Source organism: Styela clava, chromosome 11, assembly GCF_964204865.1.
Source record: "Styela clava chromosome 11, kaStyClav1.hap1.2, whole genome shotgun sequence".
In the NCBI taxonomy this organism is placed as follows: domain Eukaryota; kingdom Metazoa; phylum Chordata; class Ascidiacea; order Stolidobranchia; family Styelidae; genus Styela; species Styela clava.
This window is the reverse complement of record NC_135260.1, coordinates 7,286,007-7,310,224: the sequence shown is the minus strand read 5'-3', so window position 1 is coordinate 7,310,224 and position 24,218 is coordinate 7,286,007. Positions and strand designations below refer to the sequence as shown.

The 24,218-nt window shown below is 35.2% G+C and overlaps 1 protein-coding gene across 1 annotated transcript in view; it reads right to left on the bottom strand.

Moving 5' to 3' along the window:
* LOC120347313 (uncharacterized) overlaps positions 1-16,903 on the bottom strand; it is a 38,058-nt gene extending 21,155 nt beyond the window's left edge. Inside the window, exons 1-6 of the mRNA XM_039417227.2 lie at positions 16,599-16,903; positions 14,899-15,141; positions 14,174-14,443; positions 9,295-9,419; positions 5,684-5,740; positions 3,096-3,302 (exon numbers count right to left, since the gene is read on the bottom strand). Of these exons, the coding sequence (XP_039273161.2) occupies positions 3,096-3,302; positions 5,684-5,740; positions 9,295-9,419; positions 14,174-14,443; positions 14,899-15,141; positions 16,599-16,809 (1,113 nt within the window). The 5' untranslated portion in view covers positions 16,810-16,903. The remainder of the gene's footprint in view (positions 1-3,095; positions 3,303-5,683; positions 5,741-9,294; positions 9,420-14,173; positions 14,444-14,898; positions 15,142-16,598) is intronic.
* Positions 16,904-24,218: the final 7,315 nt, after the last annotated feature.

The window sequence follows — 24,218 nt, the reverse complement described above, 5'->3', positions numbered from 1 at the left end:
GCTCGTCGAGTCAATACGATCAAGAAAACAGTCGTGAACTACCGGTAGAATATTCCACATAAATGAAGTCCTATTTTTCGTCTGGTGGGTTCATCGAAAATACAGGAGAACAAAAAAGAAGATGGAAGCAACTAAAAATTAAAGCTCATTTCCAACGAAATAGATGAGGAAAGTGTTGGTCAAAAATAATTCATCCTCACAAGTTCGAAAATGCCTTAACGTGACAAATTTTACTTTGCAATATTCTTCAACAATCAAGTTTACATAAAAAAAAACTATTGAATTACCAGAATCAAATAGGTAAACCTTCATATCCAAAATGAAAAGATTTTTAATGTATTAGGTGAGCGTTTGGATACCACCTGGTGAAATTCGCACGGAAAACACAATCCAAGTGAAAGCGGTCCAATGACTCAATTACGAATAAAAAAAATTATGAACTAAATTTAGCGCACGTGACCGTTTCACCTGTAATTTGGCAACACCAACAACAATGGCCAAGTTATATGATACCAGTTTCTGCATATACAATACGTCCCAAATTAACCCACCCACACGTCCGAAACTCGAAAATGAGTCCAAAATTATTGCTTGCCCTAAACTGGGCAAGTCCGAAATTGATAATACTATCGTGGCTATTGTAGGTAAGCGATAAGTGATAATCGTGATATATTTTGAAAATTTATTCGGTGATTTCTAATTCGCAATATGTCAGGGTCGTGATAGTCTGAATCGTTAAAATCAATTTCGGGCCAAGGACTCAACAATCCGAAATTATTTCGGACGTTTCAAAATGAGGCGTTTCATTGAATAAATCTAAATCGGTCACGCCAGAACTTCAGAGGAAGTTTGATGAGTGTGTAATCCGAAACATTTATATAAACAATACGAATAAAAGAAATCTGATACATAATAGACACCGAATCATCATTTCTTCGGTTCACTGCAATTAAATAATGACTCCGACAAATACATCATCAGATTGTCAACAGTTAGATGACTTCGTGGCTAGTTCATATTATTTCAGCTGATGAACGATGAAATAGCATTTTGTCGACAATGGGAATTCCAATTTAAAATTTCGCGGCTATTTATATGGTTATGAATTATGATAAGTTCGCTTTCGAACATAATGGAGCAAAGAATACATAGACTTTAACAGATAATATACAGACAATCTTGCGTTTGGGCCAGTGATGAAATAACAATTTGGTCAAGATAAGTAAGTTTTTTGTTCTAAACTTCATTTTTATTAACGGGTTATATTTGTACAACAAATAGTGTAATCTCCACCATAAAATTTTGTCCGATTTCCCTTTACTAATAGTGACCGACCTACTTCGGGCTTTTGGCAAAATCATTTTGGTTTGAAGTGATATTCTGGCTTACTTTTATTTTCCTGTGCAAACGTAATTAAAAAAACTAGCCGGCTTATAACTTAGCGTTGAAACGTGACTCCTAGATACACCTGCTTAGGTATTTTTATTGTTAACTTCGTCGATCAAAAGAAAAAGCAAACTTCGACACCAATATTTTCAAATCAAACAAATGACTAAACATCAGAAGACCCGGGTGACTAAAAACAAATATTAATGAAACCATAAAAGTCAATTTTATTTCTGGGTCTACGATGTTATGGCAACCACCATCGCTGTGTTATAATTTCTTGAAACAGTTGCGAGTAGGCGTTTCAAATACAAGAAAAAACAAAACAATATTTTCTTGAATTGCCAATGAAATTACAAACAACGCCACACAATGCGACACGAGAGCGAATTTTCATTTGTATATTACTCAGTCAATGGTCCACGGTGATTCATAAACCTAACGCCTTTTAAAAATGGAAAAGCACCTCACCAAATAAATGAATTATTTAAAATTCAAGAATGGATAAATACACGTATCAATCAATCATGTGCTAAACACACGTGATACAGTACAAGGGTCAAAGTATATGTGCGCCCACATAAATGTATACATTGTGTTACAACAGTATTATACAATTGGTCATGTGCCTTCTTGTGAATGTGATTGAAATATGGGTGTGAATCATAGTTTTTATTGATACGAGACAATTTGAAAAATCCCCTCCTTCTGGACTATAATATTTCATACGTGGATAATTAATATAGATGACTGTGGCTGTTTGATCAGTGGAGAGACGTCTTATATAGTATTCGACGTAATAAATATAATTTATTACATACTGATTATTATATCACTGTTTTTATGGAATGAATATGTAACTTTTGTAAAAGGGTTTGACCCTCAAAATCTAATTAAGTTTGGTTTCTCTGATGCAAGGGTACAAAGTTAAAAGATCATTCTTATGTGGTGGTTCTGCTTCCATATCGTATCCAAGACAAACAAATACAAAAAAATAGAGACGTATTTAATAAAAACATAAATGGGGTCTTATTCTCCACGCCCAGATGTTTCTCTTGTGTTTTGCTACAAATCTAGTTACATTTAAGAAGAATGAAAAAAAATTGCATACGATTTTTGAATGAAGATTCGAAAGTCAAGTAAGTCATGCCTTAGAGCCTAGGACGGCCATATCGGATGAAAATATCGAACAGTTCCGATCGTTAAAATTTCGTCTTGTAGAATATTTCAAATATTTTTCTTTTCAAAATCATACCTTGTGACATCTTGTACAGCATAAAGATAACAAATTTCATCATAAAAAAACAGCAAAATTTGTGAAATAGAATATAATGAGAAATTCACCGCAGTCCTTTTCTGCATATGCGAAAGACAATTATTGGATACAAACTCATTTGAACAAGAATATTCCTGAATAATACGTTTAAATTTCCAGTACAGAGCTGTCTAAAGTCTAAAACATAGTACACCGCAAACGCCATAAACAACTGATCGTCTCACTAAAACACTAAAATTTTACTTTCTGCTAAAAATTGCATTGTAAGTGCTTTTATAGTCTTAACTCTAAACGCCCCCATGTCTCCTGTGCCCACAAGGATACAGTCACGCAATATTCCATATAAAACTTTATTTCCACATTTTTATAAAACGTTTCTAGCCTCTAGCAATTTAAAAAAAATAACAGAACAATAGGAAGAAATAGACATTACCTGTGAATTTCTTGCTTTCTTCTGCGTATGCATAACTCGTTGAGCAAGTCGAGCGAAGACTCCTGCAAGTTTAGCAAATTGTTGCGTCACACTTCCGCTGTTTATTTTCCCATCTTCATCTATAGAAGTAAATAAATCTTCTAATTCTCCATCTTGTTCATGAGGAATTGAACTTGTGATTCCACCGATGCCTTCAAGCTGACGAAGCTGTGAAAGAAAAGTATTAAAAATTTGAGAATTTATTTGAGAAATCATGTCCAAAAGCAGGTTATTATAATTATTATTACTTATTAGTAACTGTGAATAAACCCGGTATACGCTCTTTTACAAATGGATATAAAAAGATTGACGCAAACGAAGGTTAAAGCAATGGTATTGATGGTCACAAAAAAGGCTCCACCATTGCAATATTTTTATTGAAATTAATTTGCATAGCCCACAAAATCAGACTTTCGGAAGTCGACACCCATACACATAGATAACTAAACATCACTGTTTGTCGATTAAGGCGATTACTCTTATATTGTGATTGGTGATTATATGTAGTCGCGACGCAACATATGTGTCTTGAAAAATAAATCCATTTCCTGAAAAGTATTCTTTTTATCTGAGCGCTTTCAGAAATTGTCATAAAATGATAAAAATTCATAAAATGGATGCAAATGTACGACTATCGGACATTTAGATCCATTGTGGTGGTTTTTGTACACTGAACAAGCCTGATCAAATGATTAAATGTGCATGTTTTGAAAAACTTTTCTTGTAGCAATACAATATTAACTAGTCCAAATTTTTTACTTGCGATTTAAGTAAATGCGCCATGAATATAATCGTCTAATAGTGCACGACTGAAAGATGAATCATGAATTTCCATACAAAAATTTGGAATTTCGGAACATGTTCTATAAATCGAAATTCATATCATGAACCTTTGACCGGTAGCCTTTCACAGATCAGGGAATTACAACCTCCATAGTTTATCACATTATAGTCATGGTTCACAAAAGGGAAGACACAACAGAGCGTTTCACAGACATAAATATGAGCCTGGAAGCAGAGAGAGGCCTAGACTTTATATGGAAACCATGCGCACTTGAGAAGTTATCGGAAACAATCGTAGCGCTGTGTAAAGTCGCATATATGCCATACACAAAACGTTTGAAATTTGAAGTAAAGACTATTTAGCAGATGGCACTGGTGCTAGTCAAACAGAACGTCGTCAAAAATTGCGGTTTTAGATTTTGTAATACCGTGCTGAAAAAAGCATTCGGATTGACCCCATCTTAAGTTTGTGATGTACTGTTAACAGCACTTAGATTTCCCAAGAGTGTCGTGTGAAGTAGGCCCATTATTACATAATAAAGTATGATGGACAAATCATATGAACTGACGAAATCGTTAGATCACGTCACCACATAACGTCCTATATTCATTTCCTCCAAAAAAGTCCCATAAAATTCTCAGCTCTGAGACTTCCTCGTTATTATTTCCTTCAATTGTGATATTCGTCATCACAAAAATCTCCTGAGGAAATAATGTCGAATTTCTGCCAATGACATCTCCAATCTTTGCTAAAGACATCCACTTCCGAAATAGCGAATATATTGAATTCCCCACCGAATACATTAACCAGCAGATCATTTGAAGCCCAAAATTAGTTCAAGATATCAAAGGCTTAAATTTACAATCACTAGATTGAAATTGGTTCCGAATGATGGCGTCTACACATTTGCCTTCAAGATTGAGATTAAAGATTGGCGTTCAGAATTGTTACTGACCGTTCGTTTTAGGTTTGAAACAAGATTGAGCAAGAAAATACGCGAGCAAAACTTTGATATTATTCATTTATAGAAACGAACTGGGTTCAAAGGTTAAATAATCCATTAAACCGGATTGTCGCGGTTACTCATTGACAGAGTGATCACCGTTCTACAAGAAAATCCACTTCAATTGAAATTCAATTGAAAACTTCAGTTCATGATTCAAAATCCAAATAACGCCAGACAATAGGATTTATCTAGATTTGAAAAAAATAGCCAAATTTTAAGCGACAGCTAAAGTATTGATATAAGCACGGTTCACTCGCCAGTATTGCATATTTTAAGATGGCAATTCCATAAGCATGAAACTCGATCTACGCCCACAGAAATACCATTTGGTGGTAAACTTTGGCACGAATATAACAAGATGGATTAATGATATGGCTCACCACATGACAGACCTAATTAAATAGCTTATCATTAGTAAACCACATATAACGATAGGAGAAAATGATAATATTGCAAAAATTAGCGCAAACGGAATTAAACAAAGAGCTTATCGAACAAATCCGTTGTCAACTTGTCATAACTCAAAACAAAGACATATTTTATAGTGTTTTGCATTTGCAACTTAAATTTTAACTAATGAATAAAATAAACTTTTTATTCATTAACAAACCGAATTCGTGGTAGAGCTCATTACCCTACCAGGATGTCTGTCTGATCAATCATCGGGCGAACACATAGCCAACTGTAAAATCCCCTCATTAAAAATTCATTAGAAACATTTCTATTGGAAGAAAACTAAAATATAAAATAACTTCTCACCTCCACATTAGATACAGGATTGTCACTTCTCAGAACCTCATTAAACACATTAATTTCCTGCCAAAGGAAAAAAAGTTTTAAAAAAAATTTCTATTTCAATTAGTACTGGAATGTAGTCGCTAAGCTTCGGTAACATGAACAATACCAACAAGCTAATTTATGTAAGCATGGACATTTGACCAATATTCCATACGATTAAATTTCGAACGGAATAATAAGGCAAGACATTACTATTTCTTTAAATTATTACCAACTAGACTAGATGATATGAAGTGATGTATTCTTCGCAATATTATTATTAATACTTATAAGTTTTTTTTATAAAAGTACAAACAATTGACCATCAGCCTAATTTACGATTCAATACGGTGAAATTTGAAAATTTCAAAAATGAATACTCAAATATAACCATTTCATGAAATTGTTACCAACTTGTTGGTATATTAGCATGGTGTTCCTACCTACCCATATTACCAGTACTTGCTGGTTAATATATATATATATGAGCACAGGCAGTCAACAATTCGTTCATCCGACTATTCAATACGGTGAAATTGAAAATAGGTATAACTAGATGTTATCAATTATTAAACTATTACCAACTATATATAGTTGGTATATTGATATAGTATTCGATAATTTATATTATTAATGTATTTTGAAGCTAAATTTTCACGTAATTCACGCCTTTGAAAAAGGAATCAAACTTATTCGAATTTCCTATAAGCTATATTTTTGTTCGATTAAAATATATAGTCACGATCGCGACATTTTTGGCGTGGCAATACTTGGTATTATCAAATACACCACAATAATAGTGTAAATATCACGAGCTATTGATGTTGTAAATGATGGGCGTTACGTTCTACAGTCACGCACGCCATCTTGTAAAGTTTACAAATAAATGTAAGACTTGTCAAGGACATGGATAAATTTCATACCAACGAAGGTGGTGTGGTGGTTACATGACATCATATACCAATAAACTAATAAACTTTGACCTTGACGATACCGGAAATTCATGGCTTGTGACAACAAAGATATACGGATGGGTTGTTTAATTTAAACAAGGAATCTCAATATTGGAAGTACCCCACATATTCATTCAAGGTGTGCTCGGAAATGTCGTAAACTAAAGGCGCATTTTCAACATTGGAACTAATACTTTACTTTTAACCGGGTTTACTGTTGGTCCACTCATCATGTCAAGAATTGTGAAGTGACTGTGTTACCTTCAAATAAAAATGAACTTTCTCTTTTTCCAATATTCAAACAAGATAAACACAGGCTCAAGAGGAATAAAGATTTTATTTATAACTAGCAAAACCCCCAAGTTTAGTCTAGTACTCGACGAAAGTTAAGTAGTTCCGATTTTACCAACATAAGCCAGTATTGTAATCCTTGTGTAGTGATGGTATGTTTTGGGATGTTAGAGCAACTAAAGTTTTTATATATTTAAGATTGAGAATGTTTCAAAGTGGCATTTATAGAAATAACCGTTGGGTAGAATTTGCCTTTTGGGCTTTAAATCTTGTACACAAGAAAACATTCAAAATTTTACCCAACTTCCCAGTCCACAATTATCTTTACACGTTAATGCATTTTGAATTTTCATCGGACCTGCACATATCGTCGATATCTTTGCTGTATGTCGAGCTAGTATTGACAATCTTTTCATAACATATTGAAAGGAAAAAATTTCTCACCAGATATGGGCATTCAAACATTTGGAAGTAACCATATTTTTAAGTCGTAATAACAAGTAAACAAATTTTTAATGACCCAATTTTGCGATTTAATGAACAGATGCCGCCAATTAAATACTAAACGGAAGAAATATCGTAGTGTTTGGACCTCATTATATGTCTGAAAAAAAGTCCCGCAATTAAATCGAAACCTGAATGATTTTCGTGTGAGGTATTTTCTCGCACGAATGCAATTATCTAATTAGATTGAAGTATGTGTATCGTGTTGGCGACTTTCCATCGGCCATATTCTTGAAATATCGGAGTATCATGCCAAACTTGGCAGAGTTTAAAAAAAAAAACACTCATGTCATTTTTATAATTCAAAAAGGAGAGTCCAATAGCCATCTACGAGAAGAATATCATTCAAATGGCGACTGAGACCATACATTCATCACTATTTCTAAATGACATTTTAAAGATCAACATGATAACTCGAAATCCCATTCGTATCCGCATAATATCAAGATGGACATGTCATTAATGGAAGATAAATATAGAAACTGATATGGTCTCACTCTCATGAAAACCATTTGAATAGCTTTTTCGTAGCAACGACCCCCTGTCCAGTAAGTAGCACTTAACCTGTTCAAATGTCAATGTGTTGAAGATTATGATAACGATGAAGGCGTGGCTATATTGCAGCAATTGGAGAGCAAAAATAGTCTGCGCTCGGTGAAAATGAGTGAATCAAATGCATTCTTTCCAGTGGTAATCTACTACTTTTCTAATGAGAAAATTTTGCTTTTTTTTGCAGCGCCTTACGTAAGAATTGGGTACATTTGAATTCCCTGGCCAGGGCATACTTAGGATGTATAAAATGGGCAGACAATGATAATGTTCAACCGGAGAGCGGAAAACCGTACGACCAAAAATATAGTAGTATATATAGTATAGCCTTTTCACGGCGTCTTATCCCTTTGAACTTTGTTCAGGACAGGAGTGGATACAACCGATAAATGACGTGAGGCAGAAAAAATTTGTAAATAGGCTGTTTCTGGGCGTGTACTGTCACAAAGGGGTAGCAAGGGTAATATTATTACCAAGTTCAATACAGAAATACAATGCACGATATATGATACCCAGCAAAATAAGTATAAATTCATTGTAAACGCGAAAAAGAAATATGGATATTAGGAGTCTAGTAGTGTCTTTGGCAAGGAACAACAGCCAGCAATATATTATAAGAACGGAAATCACCATCATTCTATGCATTATTGAATTTAAAATTCCGTGACACAGAGCGTTGAGCGTGCGTGCATACATGAAATGAAGATAATTTTAGAGACAAATAGTCGGGGAAAACCAGCAACATTTAGAGCGTTGTATATGATATAGATGACGGAAATATACATTACGGGTCATTAGGTTAGAATGTTATCAATAAACGTCAGTTGGGGGTCATGAATATATTTCGTCTGTAAATGTCGTTAAGTATAAACACGTATGGACCATATGTTAAGGAAAACATATGGCCATTGCCAATATTGGACGGATTACTGTACAAAATTTGTAAGATAATGTAGTGTTATCCTGTTATTAAATTGCCAGAAATTATCCGAACTGATTTCTTCGATCAGACGAAAATTTTCAGATCTTGATATCTGTAAAACTTCCCATTTTCGCAATGCTTTTAATCCTAAAAATCGATTTCAATAGACTCCAAATCGAAATTAATTAAATATCAACTATGCAGATAAGAGCATTCCTACAGGAAACCATTAGATTTTAAATAACCGGAGCTCGGAACGTACAATCCCATATGAGTTTGCAAAAAAAATGAGAAATATCCCGCTACTTCAAATTTTGAAAATTTTAATCGAAAAAATTTTATTTGAAAAAAGGGGAATAATAACAAATTCTTACTTGTGATAAAGAGGCCATTGGAGTGTTTTGAGCTTGTCTTTCACAAAAAGCAGCTGCAGCAGATGCTTCCATTACTGCTGAAGTTGGAGTAGAATGATCCGCTTGTATACTTGCTGCGGCATCACCTGAATGAAAAAAAAAACTCTTACTCTCTCTCGTACTCTCAAGCAAAAAACGTATAACTTCGATTCGTTTTGTCTTAGATGTGTAATTTTACCGGCTTAGACGATGGGTAAGAGGTCGTTTAGCTTTTGCATTTGTACACCTTGTTACATGTTATTATAACCCACGGATGTCATATAGGTGTAGGTAGTAAATTCAATAGTTTGTGTACAGTAATATTCAATTTTAAATTTTTTATATTTTATATTATCCAATTATAGGGAATTGCTTCAATTATTTCTATCATCCGAAACCCCCCGCTCTAAAATGTTATGCAAATATCTCAAATTTCGAATTCCGTTTAAACAATATTCTTGATAATATTAAATATGATCTCGCAATGGATTTTTACCCATCGTAAAGATACTTAAAAAATTCATATATATATTTTGTTAGAGCTTTGTTTCCCACGCACTGAATCAACTATCTGTCTTATCGCTTACAACCCGGTCAAAAGTTCATGAGGTATAATATTATAATTTTCCAGCTGTTCTGTATCGGACATTATCTTATCCAAATTCAAATTTTGCGGCCCGCAAATATTATGCGGGAAATTTTATAGATCTTAAACGAGAATAGAAAAAAGTACGTCAACACAGACAATTATAGCAGACGTAGCCTCATTTTTCGGACACGATTTTCACTCTTTCGAAGACGGCGAGTATACTTTCAATTCGAAGTTTATTGTTATTATTTCAATTTATAATTTATGATATTATGCCTAAATATTGGCCACGTTTCATTCATACTTTCCCAAAGTCATTTAATTACTGCCCATGTCAAACTTGTATAGAATTATTGATAGACCCAATTAAGGACATTTATAAATCAAATTTTCGATTCTGATGTATTTTATAAATTTTTCGGTTTCGGGAAAACCTTTTCAAGTATTGAGAGGATGGAAAGTTAGCTATATCCTATAAAATTACTTTTAAATTACATAGGTTCACCCAAACGCTTGGGATAAGTTCAACAACGCACCAAGACGGTGGTAAATTGTGCAATCGACCAGGTTTCTGCGGCGGCGAACTACTTTTGCGCTCGTGAATTCGTATGTACATAATGCAAGAATGAGATACCTATTCAGAGAATGGAAATAATCTTGCTGCAATCACTCTCCTTGTTGTACTTGAAATATGTTTGTGTGAGGATAACAATTTAGTCAGACGGAACGTTACAGAAATATATTTGAGTTAGTGTACAGCAGGACCCTCGAATCACGTAAGTTGACACTATTAGGGGTATCTTCAAAAACTAAAAGATGATAGGCGTGTTAATCCAGAAAGAATCAATTTCAAATTAAATATTGCTAAAAAAAATTTTAAAGACGTATTGTAGCTTTAAAGGTAACTTTGAATATTACACCATCGACACTATATTGTACTTCCTAATCGCGAATGCAATTCAACCGACTATCTACTTATGAACAAGATGTCTATCAAGCTTGATCTGATAAGTGGGAATGAGACATCCATTCTCTAAAATTTTACATGACTTGCAAGTCGTGCCTAACGAAAATCATTGGTTCAAAAAACAAGACAAGAAATGAACAAAAATAGTTCTTTAATTAGTATTTAATATGTTGTGGTTCGATTTTGTAAGATGCTATTTCGAAACTATCACTTAGTCAAATGTTGGGGCATAAGTTTCTGTTAAAGCAATGATCACACATTTAATGGTGGGATTTTCAAAAAATATCACGAATATCAACAAATGAATCGAAACGGAAATTACTCCAGAAAGGAATTTTCTAGAAATTTGCTTATGCAGTTTGTATAAACATAGACGTTTCGATCAGAGATTTTTCTGGCTTGGACAGGTTATCACGAATTTGTACGAATTTTCCGCATGAGGAAAACAGCAGTTCGCAACGAGTTAACGAAGATGGAATGGCCACATGCTGAAAGAGGCCAATAAGCAGTGAATACCACTCTAAATGGACAAGGGCGTAACTTATCAGCCCTGCGTGGGCAAAACTAACGGTCTTGGCATTTAGTTTGAAGGTTGGGTTTTGATAAGTTTAAAAATAATAAAATTCTTATCGAAGCAAGTTGAAAATGTAAACGAGTGGGTGGTAAGGATAGCCGCTTATTTTCTGCAGTCAATTTTCCTAGGGCGTTAGTTATTCACGAGAAGATTTCCCAACCTCAGAAATAATATTGAATTAACTATTCAGGAGAAAACGAACTTGAATTCAATTACCCTACAAAAATTCCAGAAATATTTTACATTTATGATTAAATTTGTAAAACGTGCAGCGTCATATCGATGACAATTTCTCAATCGGATTCCAGTATTCAGCGTAAGTTAAAGCCATAAATGTCTGCGTTTTTTGTTCGCGAAAGTGAGAGAGACAATAGCAAGCAAGCAGGGTGACGCTACGCATAAAAGAGAAATTGCGTAGGGTGCGTGGGAGAAAATTCGAGAGAATTCGGGGTGACGCTAACCATAAATGAGAAATTGCGTCGGGTGCGTGGGAGAAAACTCGAGAGAATTCAGGGACGGCGTTACGCGGTTTTAACGTTTATTGCGTGAACTAAATGCGGCAACAATCTACAATGGTCTTTGTGTATGCGGGTGTGAACAAAGAGACAAGGGTGGGGAAACTACGTCACGCACAAAAGAGAAATTGCGTCGGATACGAGGGAGAAAATTTGATAGAATTCCGGGTAGAAACGACGCAAAGGCATTCATTGTCTCGGATACGCTCAGTTTACAATCAAAGGCATAATCTAAGTTTAGAAAAGTATTGTACTGGTTATGTTCAAGAACTTTCGAAACATCTCAATTATACACACTTGCCATAGTTATAAGTTGCGCTAAGGACTGGCTTGAAAATGGACAAAAAAATATTTTTATTAAATCTAGGTGTAAACTAATTGAACGCAGATCTAAAGATGTTTTACGGTAATTAACTGACAACGACGATTGTTACTTATCGATTTTGATCGGTAAGTATGTTGATAGGTATTTGTCTTTTTGTCTGTCTGTCTGTCTGTTGGACACTTTCGTATGTTACGCAATATCTCACGAAAGCGAGGTTGAATCTGCTCCAAATTTTGCATGTGCATTCATCATATCTCGGACCAGAAGCCTATTGATATTGTATGAATTATGTCGTATAATTAGCGCTAGAATTATTGATTAATTAGTGATGGGACACGCGGTGTCGCTATTGAGTCAGAGCGAAGGATATACACCGCTGCTAGATCGATAAGTCGGCGGTCTTTGATCGCTATCTCGTTTCTACTCTGGTGTTATCGAATAAATCATTTTCGGTGGCAATCACCTCTGTATCCCACAATAATAGGCCCCAGTGCGACACAAATATTTAACATTAATGAAAAAAATGGAGCGAAAATCACTTATAGCAAAATGTAAAACGAGTTCTCCTTCCTCAAACAGCATCCGCTCCTAAATTTGCATAAATGAGTGCTTCATTTTATTCGTTGTGTTTGCAGAGTTATCATAATATAATACGACGTAGTAACAGGTCAAGCAAATTTTTGAACTCGGAAAATACCTATGGTCACCTCACCGATTGCAAAACACCACGTTTGCGACGTATCCGGTCGATAACGCTTATTACCACAAGAAACGTTCAGTTACGTTGGCGTGGTTTTTGCGTGATGCATGCTATGGAAATCGAATAAACTCCGTTTGTTTGTTTTCAGGTACATAACCTGAAATACCTTTTTCAGATACTAATAAAAAATTCGTTAAATTTTGTGGTATTCTCAATGTATGGATGAGTATGAACAAATAAGAGATAAATATACTCATTTGAATACACGATCTAATTTGAATAACGATCTGCTTCACTTAAAAAATTTCCCGAACAGATGTCGAAAATGCCAAAGTGTTGTGATAAGATAATCGTGATAATTAACTCGTAGACGACAAAACATAGCTCAATCAAAATTAAAGATTCAAATTAATTGACCTTGGTGGTACAATCAATACACACGACACAAGCCAAGATAATAATTCTATAGTTCCAGGGAAGAATTTTCACTTATTATTTGCGTGTAATATCACCAATATTCTTTGCTTCATTGTTGTATTAACATATTTTTGGGTACTCCCGAAGTATGTGAACCAAGATGACGGACACCGGAACGTAGTATGTGTACCAGGTTAGGGTTAGGCCATAATTTCCGGTACAAATACTACGGGTGTCACTTGGCTAGTCCCCGACCTCGTAATAGAACTAAAATAAGGAAAATTTGGATAAAATTATGGCCTAACCCTAACCTGGTACACATACTACGTTCCGGTGTCCGCCATCTTGGTTCGCATACTGCAGGAGTACCTTTTTTGCACATATTATAAACTATTTATAATGCACAAAAGCCAGGGTGTCAGATTGCCTTCTTAGGATCCAATGAAGATAGAACAACAAACGTTTTTTTATGAAAAGTCAAGTAGAAAATAGTTACGATAGCACGTTCATAGGTTTTTTTTGGGGAATGAGGAGTCTGGAAATTGCCAAAAAGGGAGATACACCTTAAAAACGATTGGGAATCGATTGAATTAAAGCATTCAGCAGTGATTATTATGAATATTTCACTTATATAACACGATAAAACTGCAATCAAGATACTTACCAGAATTCTGACCTGATGTCAAATAGGTTTTAGGGGATTAAGGCATTCAACAGTGAATATTATCGATATTTTAAGTAATCACACGATAAAACTGCGAACATGATACCTACCAGAATTCTGACCTGATGTCGAATAGGTCTCGAAATAACTGGAAGATCCCACGTTCGATGTTACAATGCCCTGATTTTCGATGGGGCCATTTCGTCCAATTTCAGAGGAAGATCTTCCTTCAGACTGAAGCGCGAATGTTGTCGTTGTCACAGCGCCCGGAGTATGATTTGAAGGTATATGCGTCGTAGATAATTCAGGAATAGATGAAGTAGACGACAAAGATGAAGTAGTTTTTACGTCACTAGGCTGAACGAGCTCAAATCCACTGTCTGGGGAAAAAAGTCATTTAATTAAAAATTGAGTCGAGTTGGCAGTCTGAAACATAATTTCCCAATCTGTCGCTATGATCGATGAACGTATGTTTTGCTTTCCATTGCAAAGAAATACTTGCCAAGAAGAATAAGTACTACTGTCAGAATTGGCTACTCCCGTAGTGTGTGTACCAGGTTAGGGTTAGGCCATAATTTTATTCCGATTTTCCTATTTTAGCTCTATTACGAGTTCGGGGACTGTTTGTGGTAGCCAAGTGCCGCCCCCTAATATTTATTGCTCTGGACACTTGACACTATCCTCCCCAAGTACCCATGTAACAATCCATATGAGCATACTTTGTCATACATAAACTTTTTTAAGTTTTTAGATTAGTGTTTATCGATAAAAGCAATTATATTTTCCAACAGAAGAAAAAGCATTGTATTGCTATAACAAGAATATTATTGTTTACCAGTGTTTTCACGTTCTGTAATATCTTCTTCATCTGAAGTTTCCTCTTCTGAGCCAGATTCTTCATTCTCTTTGACTAAAGATAAAAGTGCTTGGCGATTTAATTGAGACTTGCTTCCTGAGTCATCGCCTCGTGTTTTGTTTTTACTTTGCAATTGCTGCAACTGTTCCACAGTTTCTTGTAAATCGCCGTTTTCCTTGGAAAGATTCATGTTGCTTTGCTTGTACTCAGCAACCATGCGTCCTACAGTACAAAGGTTTTCAATAAGTGGGTATTCAAAGCTAGCAACGTCGTGAAAACAAAAGCAAAAAAAATTTTTTTTTTTATACTCAAAATTGCTATTGAGGAAGACATTTATATCCTATATGAAAAAGTGGAATAAAAAATAAGGTGGTGCAAGGTAGAACTGAAGGCGGTAAATACTCCCACTCAAAAGTTAGTAATTGCAAATTTTATATATATTCTTTACGACAAGCGTAATAATATACGGGTGTATCTCCCAGGTATATCACTTTCAGTTGCAACCATTCCACTAAAACTATATTAAACAGGGCATTATCATGTACGTGACCTTCAATTATATGACCACAATGCCCTTCACGTGACAACGATTTTGGCACCGACGCATTGACTAATTCAAACAGAACGTCCTTTCTATACAAACTTAGGCATGTTACCGAACCTCATAACCGATTCAAACCCCAGTGTATCATTATAACTTGTTTTAATGCATAAATCAAAAATCATAAATTTGATGATTGATAAGGTTGGCATTGATTGCTGTTTGGCCATCAACGTCAGGTATATTACGTCATTCGTCTAGGCCTCATTTCAAAATGTCTGAAAGCAATCGGGGATTCCCACAATAAAGAAAATTGATTTCTTCAAGCGTTAACTTGGCTATCAAATTGTACTTGAGAACTCGGTACTAGACGGAGAATGGAGCATCCGCATTGGGAAGGAATAACCAATAGATTTGAGAAATACATGGTCCAGCAATGTACTCGATGTTTTATGTGCAATGCACGCCTGATAAAGCATACGATATTCAAAGGAGATAAAAGTACTCAGACATTCTGTTGAAAAGGCTTTGTGGTATCAAAATCTATTCCTGGTTAGTCGTTGAGTTAAGACATTGGAATGTGGTCCTCGATGACTAAAACAGGTGTTTTCCAGTTACTAATGTAGTCGTATCCTGGCTGTATCATAGTCGAGCTTAATTTGTCAATGTCGAAAATATGAAGTAGATGTACTAGTAGTCGGATCGAAATTTTATCGACTTTTTTTTATAATAAAAATGTTAAATCTGTAAGTTCGAAATTGGAATTTGTTTGAGTACACGGAACAGGATATACATGCCATTCAGGATACTATACAGTTATTACCCCACTCCTAATTTTCTGACCTGTTTTATTGGATTTTGCTTGGGTCAGGTTAGGTTTCTATGGTTATATCAGAGAAATATCGGCTAAAACTTACAAACTATTCTAACCCCAAATACCATCGGAGCAACTTGAATTCAATACACCATAACAAAACGATAGAAACGAATTATGTTGTAGCAGGCTTAACTTGTTTTCAGGCAATTAACTTATTCCTTTATCTACCTACTCGATGACTTGAATTTGAGCCAAATTCGTGACTAAAAATGAAAATGAACTATATCTAATTTACAAGAATGCAGTGGGCAAACCACTCACCCAAATTTTCCACGTGAAGAACACGTTTTTTCAGGAGTTCGTTTTCGCGCAAAATATCTTCAATTCTTTTGTTGATCTCTTCAGAATACGTGACGTCACTGGTCCCTGTGGCGCTAGCTGATTGTTCGGTTCCTATGGATGTTGCGGTGGACCCGCCAGCGACTTCTTGTGTGGAAAGCGGGTCTTTGTTTCCCGCATTTTTTGAGTTCATAGTGTCAAGTAGGATCTTCCTTATTGAACTGCATTTAGCTTATTTCAATCTAATTACATGTTATACAGTAAAGGTTCTAAAAGCCGAAATTATAAAGTATATTAAAAAGGTTAGTTCAATTAAAAACGTGTCAAAGTGAAGCACATTGCTCACTAATAAGGAGATTGGCATCTCAATTGGGTTGACTTATAGTTTTGTTCAAAGTATAATTTCGCACTTCTATGATTCATAGCGTTAATGTCGACAGACAAATTGTCTCAATTTCAAGATCAATCGTCTTATATTTCTCAATGATCATCGTGACCTTAGTACATAATTCAACCTGGCTTGATTTTATCGCGTGGTGAATGTTCTATAGAGATAAAAAAAAATTTAATTCCAATATCAAAGTTTGCAAATCGAAACAAAATGTAGAACAGATGGTGAAAACCAAAGTGTTTATAGTCACTTTGGTGAAAACCATCTAAATTCGATCCCACTGAAACTCTATTTCTTGCTTAGACCCAGCGATATTCTACTCTGCATACCAATAAACCTTAGTTTGATAACAGCCATCACAGCAGTCATTTTCAATACAATATACCTTATTTGCATTAACAAATGTGTCATATATTGCATAAAACCAAGGTTGCGTGAACTGAGGTCGCAACTGAATGCAACCAAAGTCAGTTGCGAGTAAGCTACATAACAAATATTATCAAAGTGTGTCATCAGTGACAATGACATGCAACTTTTGAAACAATTCTATTTCTTTCTATAAGCTTCATTTGTTTACAAGTCGGCAACAATCCTTTGTCTTAATTTTAGCGAGTCATCGAATATCATGGATTATCGAAACTCACTCCAACCAACAGCAAAATGGAAAAGGAGTCGATAAAAAATGTACTGGTTACGAAAACTCAATGGGACATTTACTATCTGTTATTTTTTCACTTTCATCTTTATTGACTAGTTACTTTGTTCATTCTCTAAAATCTGTTTCATTTTCTAATACGCTGACTCAGATTTTTCAGAATATCGCATTCTTTAGGTGTGTTTAATTTAACATGATATATGTACCCAGTTCAGGTGTGGACTAGAGCTATACATTACATGATATGAGATTTATTAATGAATAAAATTAAAAAACGGAGTAATGGTGTGAACGGTGTTAACCATTCACAAAAGCATTTTCACCTGTTAAAGAGGAGCAAGTACGGTTTGGTGCAATGTATATAAAATATTTATTGCTTAATAAAAAATAGAGAAGGACTTGTTATTGATTTATAGTTACGAAAGACCACGCGAAACAATTGCCGCCGCATAATATTTATTGCGAAACAAACGAGCCGCGCGCGTTGTTTGAGGTCAGGTACTTTCCGAACAAGTGAATCACATCCGATCCGGTTATTTGGCCAGTTTGAGCCGATCAAGACAATCTTTTGCGTGTAGAATTGTAGAATATAACAGCTAACTGTTCAAAAGGTTATAAACAGCTACGAACATATATATATAATATTAAAAAGGAGCGAACATACTAAGCACGGCCGGTTGGAACATATCATAAACAAAATTATGATTCATGCCTATATTATTTCTCAGATACGAGAAGATATTCTCAACGACATTGCCAGCTCATGATGCAAGAACGACGAATGGGTAACGTACAAACGGCCTTTCATGTTGTATTCTTCTCACATTAATCGCGAACAGAAATCAAAATTTCATGTAGGGTAAGACTGAACACTCATCGAAATCACGTCATCGAAAATTAAGAGCAAATACGAAACAATGATATATCAGGTGAATTTTATTATTAATTGGTATCTAAAGTGGCATGAAGTAGGTTACGTACCGGTATTTGTAGAGTACAGACAGTGGATTGTCGTTCAAATATTTACTGATTGGATAATATTGGATTTCACCTGTTCAAGGGTTATACTTACGTTACCAGGTAGATGTAGGTTTGTAGATGACATCATATCACGCCAGTTATTGATAGGGAACGAAACAGAGTATGCGCTGGTGCAACAATTAATGTTTACTTTGGCGTTTCGTTAACTCATATACAATTCATCCCGAGCATAAAAATTACCCCAAACTCGTTTAAACTGCAATAATACATGCTGACCAGTCACGCTCCAATGATTGCTGGATTGGGTTGAAACGAGGTCGAGTGTTAACGAAAAACTCCAGATCTTTAATTAATATGTATTCAAATTGATAAAAAAATATTCAAATTGAGTACAGGTTGACTTCTTGTGTCGTCCATAGGCAGCCAATCACACATGGATTCCATAAATTGGCATCACTTGTTTCTAGTATGCCGTATTTTTGTACCTGGTGTACGTCCTAGTCTACAAAATCTGAATCTGAAAGACCTCTGCGTGTACGTATTACTACTTTAATCAAATTGACCTAACCTGCTATGGCAATTTAACTAACTTTACCAGGATTGTCATATAAATATCGTCATATCGTTTCTGAAATGACCAAAAACACAACGCATAAGCGCTTCGTAAAGCTCTGTTCAGCGAAGCAATAATCTCTCTTCTTTCTATCAATACCATGCGGGGGTTTCCCAAGCCATCATTACATGCTACGTAGTATGTTAACTCTTTACTCGCGTTTGGACAACTGATTCAGAGCACGAGTAAGGCAAAGTTCTTTTACTGTTAATTTATTATTTAATCACTGAAATATAGGCAGTAGGTAAGGAATACGATTGTACACTGGAAAGATGGCTATTTAAGACATTAATTTAAACATTTAGAAGCCCGGTGGGTATCGATGGGTTGGTAAGAGTAATAATATATTCTATTCTCTCGTACGAGGTGGTTTCCAAACGAGGGTCGCAGCTGTATATAAAAGGTGAGGCAAAATTGCGGAATACGAGAATTTTAATTTTTGCACGATTCGGACTTTCAGGAATAGATTTAATTAAATTCCGCAATTTTATATTAAATAATACAACACAATCGCATTCCAGAAATAGGATGGTTACGATTCTTACGATGGAATAAATTACGACGTTTGCTAGTTTTGGCACTGGTATTGCAAACAGAACAGATCTTAATGGATGATGTATAATTTGAATAGCGATATCCTAACAGTGAGTCATACATACATTTCATGCTCTTCAAATTTAACTGTAGATATTTTGGTACTTCTGAAGTATGCGTACCAAGATGGCGGACACCGGAACGTAGTATGTGTACCAGGGAAAAATAACGGGAGTCACTTGGCTAGTCCCCTGAGGCTAACGTTAGGGTACGAGAAGCAATCTTTCCAAGAAGCAATATTTTTTGACAACAACTTAGAACAGACAATACAAAACAAGCCTTAGTACCGAAGAAACGGAATCGCACTAAAGCAGTATATTCTTGGTATGTCCGAGTCCAAAAAATGGCGTTTTCACTGTGAGCTATGCCATTAATATGGGTTGAATATTTTGTTCTCGCCGAGTTTCATTATCAATAATAGCCATACCCAAAGGCGAGCTGAGCTCTCAGTCTCACAATTGACCATTTCGACCCAAAGTGTGGCCAACGGTTAAAAAAAAATTGCAAATTTAATAATGATAATTCATGTTATAGACCAGGGTCGTCCAACCCGTGTCGCGCGGGCCACATGTGGCCCGCCGAGGAGTTCCGAGTGGCCCGCGCTGTATTTTCGTAATTAAATAAAAAAATGAGTAAAACTCCTACTTTTCGAGTGATGTAGTTAATATGAAGATTTGATACAAACAATTTGTTCATTTTCCTGAAATGCGCTCTGCTGGCCCTTTCAAACGAGCCATGAGTGCCATTTTGAATAGAAACCAACGGGAAGATATCGATACATAAATAGTCGCTTACACCCTTGGGCAGAATGGCAGTTTTAATGACCTCATTATTTGGCAGCACCGCAGCACTTGCTTGTACAAGCAATTTCTAATTTCTGACAGTCATATGGAAAATTCGCTTCGCATTGCTACATCGTCCATCTCAGCAAATATTGACAAACTTGTTAGCGAAAAACAGTGCCAAACTTCACACTAAAATATATACGTGTAGAAAAAAACTTTGTTGACTTTACGGTATCTTCATTTTTTTATTGTTCTTATTATTGAAAAAGTTTGGTGCAAGGGTTTTGTTTGTTTTTTCATTAACTTTTAGTCAGTGTAGCAAAACTAGAACATAATTACCATGTGGCCCGCGCAATTAATAGTAAACTAAATGTGGCCCGTCGGCCAAAAAGGTTGGCCGACCCTGTCATAGACTAAAACAACAAGATGTAAACTCACTTGGTATTGCGTCACGCATTGCTTACCAAGCATGTTCTTCAGCTTGTTTGCGGTAATGTCATCAAGATTACACGTGTTTAGGGATATTCCAGAATCTATATTTACTTAGGAGACCTATTGTCGAACAAAGTAAAATGAATAACAAGTAGAACTGTTGAACCAAGATGACCAATTATATCTTAATCGTGTGAATGGGCAAACACGTGACAAGCGAGTTACGTAATTTGTTAGAAATTGTCAAATCAAATAAGCTATTATCGATGCCGTAGACTGAAAGATGTTTTTGTTGGATTAGTGCCTTTTGTCAAAAGGCATTTGTTGCGAAACACCAGTCCTGTCAAGAAACTCCCAATCATACTCTAACGTTTTATCCCTATTCTAACCAAGAACATATCATCAGATACAATTCAACTGTGTTTCATTGCAAACGTTCGCGCAAACGATTGTCACGAAAAATCACTGCTAGCATTTCAACCACCCTGTTTTATATCTCGTTAAGAAAATTACTGGCAACGCTTTCTGCAGTAGTTATATAAGACCAACTCAAGGTCCTCCCGTAGTATGTGTACCAGGTTAGGGTCAGGCCATAATTTTATTCCCATTTTGCTTATTTTAGTTCTATTACGAGTTCGGGGACTGTCTGTGTTAGGCAAGTGGATATAGCCCCTGCCCACAGGCTTTAGCCCCTTCACACAACTTGATGTAAAGTAGGCGAACAAAATTAGTTACTTCCATATTTCATTTCCAATATTCATAAGATATATTAAAAAATCAATATGCAATTAATCTAAAATTTCAATTGATTCACAAAATTCCAACTTCAAATTATCGAGTGAAAATTACAACAGATTACATCAAATTATTGACATTTATTCAAAAGCCATTCGGGATAGTCCTAAAACAAACCTTTACCGCCCACGGGGCGTTAATTTTCGTAATACTCGTCAAAATAAATTAGCCAACCACAATATTGTTATTATAAAGTAAGTCTGGGATACCTACCTGAAGGTTATTCGCGGGTTATACTCCAAAAAGGTTGAGATAAGAGTCTAAAAGCAGCCAAAACAGAAAAAAATTCCATAGTTTAAGGTCAACATCAAAAAATAGCCACAGGGTACGGTAGGCTGCGTCATATCGACGACTTAAAATAAAACAAAACCTCCATACTTACGCACTTCGGACGGAAATTTTTTCTAAAAATGGTAGATGAGATAAGTTGTGGTTATTTTACACATTTTAAATTACTTGTGTTATGGATAGAAGTTTATTTCCATCTGTCAAGGGCAATCAGAAATTTGTGTAACTGAATAAACTCAAAGCAAGTGTCGAATAACGTTAATAGGCTGCTGCAAGTGATAGGTTATTTCCAGCGATTCGAAGATATCAAGTTCGAAACGAGCTGACTTTAATGCATGTTCGCTTGATTAATATGTTACCATAACAAAGTCCTACTCAATCTAGCCCGAAAATCGCTCTGTAAAAATTTATTTAAATTGAACAAAATGGTTAAAACTTAAAAAAGTCAACTCAGTGACATATGAACTGTGGTGTAAGTAATCAAATAAAAAAAACTGACAAAAAAAAAACGAACCCTTTCTCGCTCCGTGATGACGTAAATACCCAGCTCTGAATAAATAAATTAACCATGGCGTCATATGAGTTATCATCATATCATCATAAGCGCGCATTGATGATGAAGGTAAAAAATTATGGATCATATTATGGCTGGTAACTATACCAAGGACAGAAAATGTAAATTTCTCCACTGGTAAATTAACTCACAAAAAACTTCACATATATGTTTATTTCTTTTAATTGTGCTGCCATTTTATCTGAACAACAACAAACATATGGCTAAATATAATCGAGATGGGTACGATCGATCAGCCATCCGTGCTATACTGGGATTCCACTGCTTTATATACAAAATGGCTACAAAAAGAATGAGTAAGGGTTACATAACCACAGTCATGACAAGCATATTCCTTAACATACATTCATATTGTTTTTGCACAAATATTAAACAGATAAAACATATCGATTGAATAAATCAATTGGTTTCATGTAATGTGAACATCACAGGAAATTCCCAGATCATGAAATTACACCAGAGTCATTCTTATGAAGCAAATTCAAGATGACAAAGACACCGAATAGCAATTTAAATATAATATCCATCTATATGTAGAACATGTCGTTATCAGTCGTTAATGAAAACCAATTACTTCAAAAATCATTTATTGTTATACACTATTACCGCTTTCAAGTGAATTAGATTATTATTTCGATTTGGGAATCCCTGCTTCGAAAATGGATTAGGAAATAGAAATTGGACACCTGCTTAAATAGTCTGGTTTGTACAGACTCATGCCAGCTTACAAGTGCGTTCAAAGTATTCAAATCTAATTGTATTTTAAATAAAATAGGTGAATCCAAGCTTACACAGAGTAAAAAGTGAGCTAAAAAATGAAGAGGGCAAACAAAGTAATTATTCGGTTTGTTATTGAAAAGTTAAAAATTGTAATACATGGTAAAATAGTTAAAAGGTTTCAAATCATGATTTACTTCTAAACGATGCACGTAACAATGTATTTGATTAGAAACTTTCATAAGTCAGAAAACAAATTTGTATCATTTCGAAACGTCTCCAGACGAGCATTAATATTTGCATATTCCCCTCCAAGGCGCTCTGCTGCGCTCTTGCGGATTCAAACTTAACACATATTGACTAATCAGTAAATGCAACGGCAGCCATACGTCACTCACGAAAACTCATCAGGCAAACAGTATTAGTTGATATCCACTAGCATATTTGTATGTTTACAAAGAAGCAATGCACGATTACGTTATGAGTAATCCTTGTTACCGATACCTTTCATGTGAGTGAAATCTCGATTTCCAAAATCGATTGACAAAAAACATAACAGTGGCGAATTCATAATCGGCAAAATCTGGAAAACAACAGCCCAAGAAACCCAGAGCACTTTTGAAAACAAAAAAAAATGCGTAAACTCGCAAGATATAATTAGCCTACATTTTTAACTGGGATATTGGAAATTCGAAGCGATTTGCCTAATAATTGACGGTAAATGGAGACTTAGGCTATATCTAAAATCAAATTTATTCTGAAAATTCAATACATCTC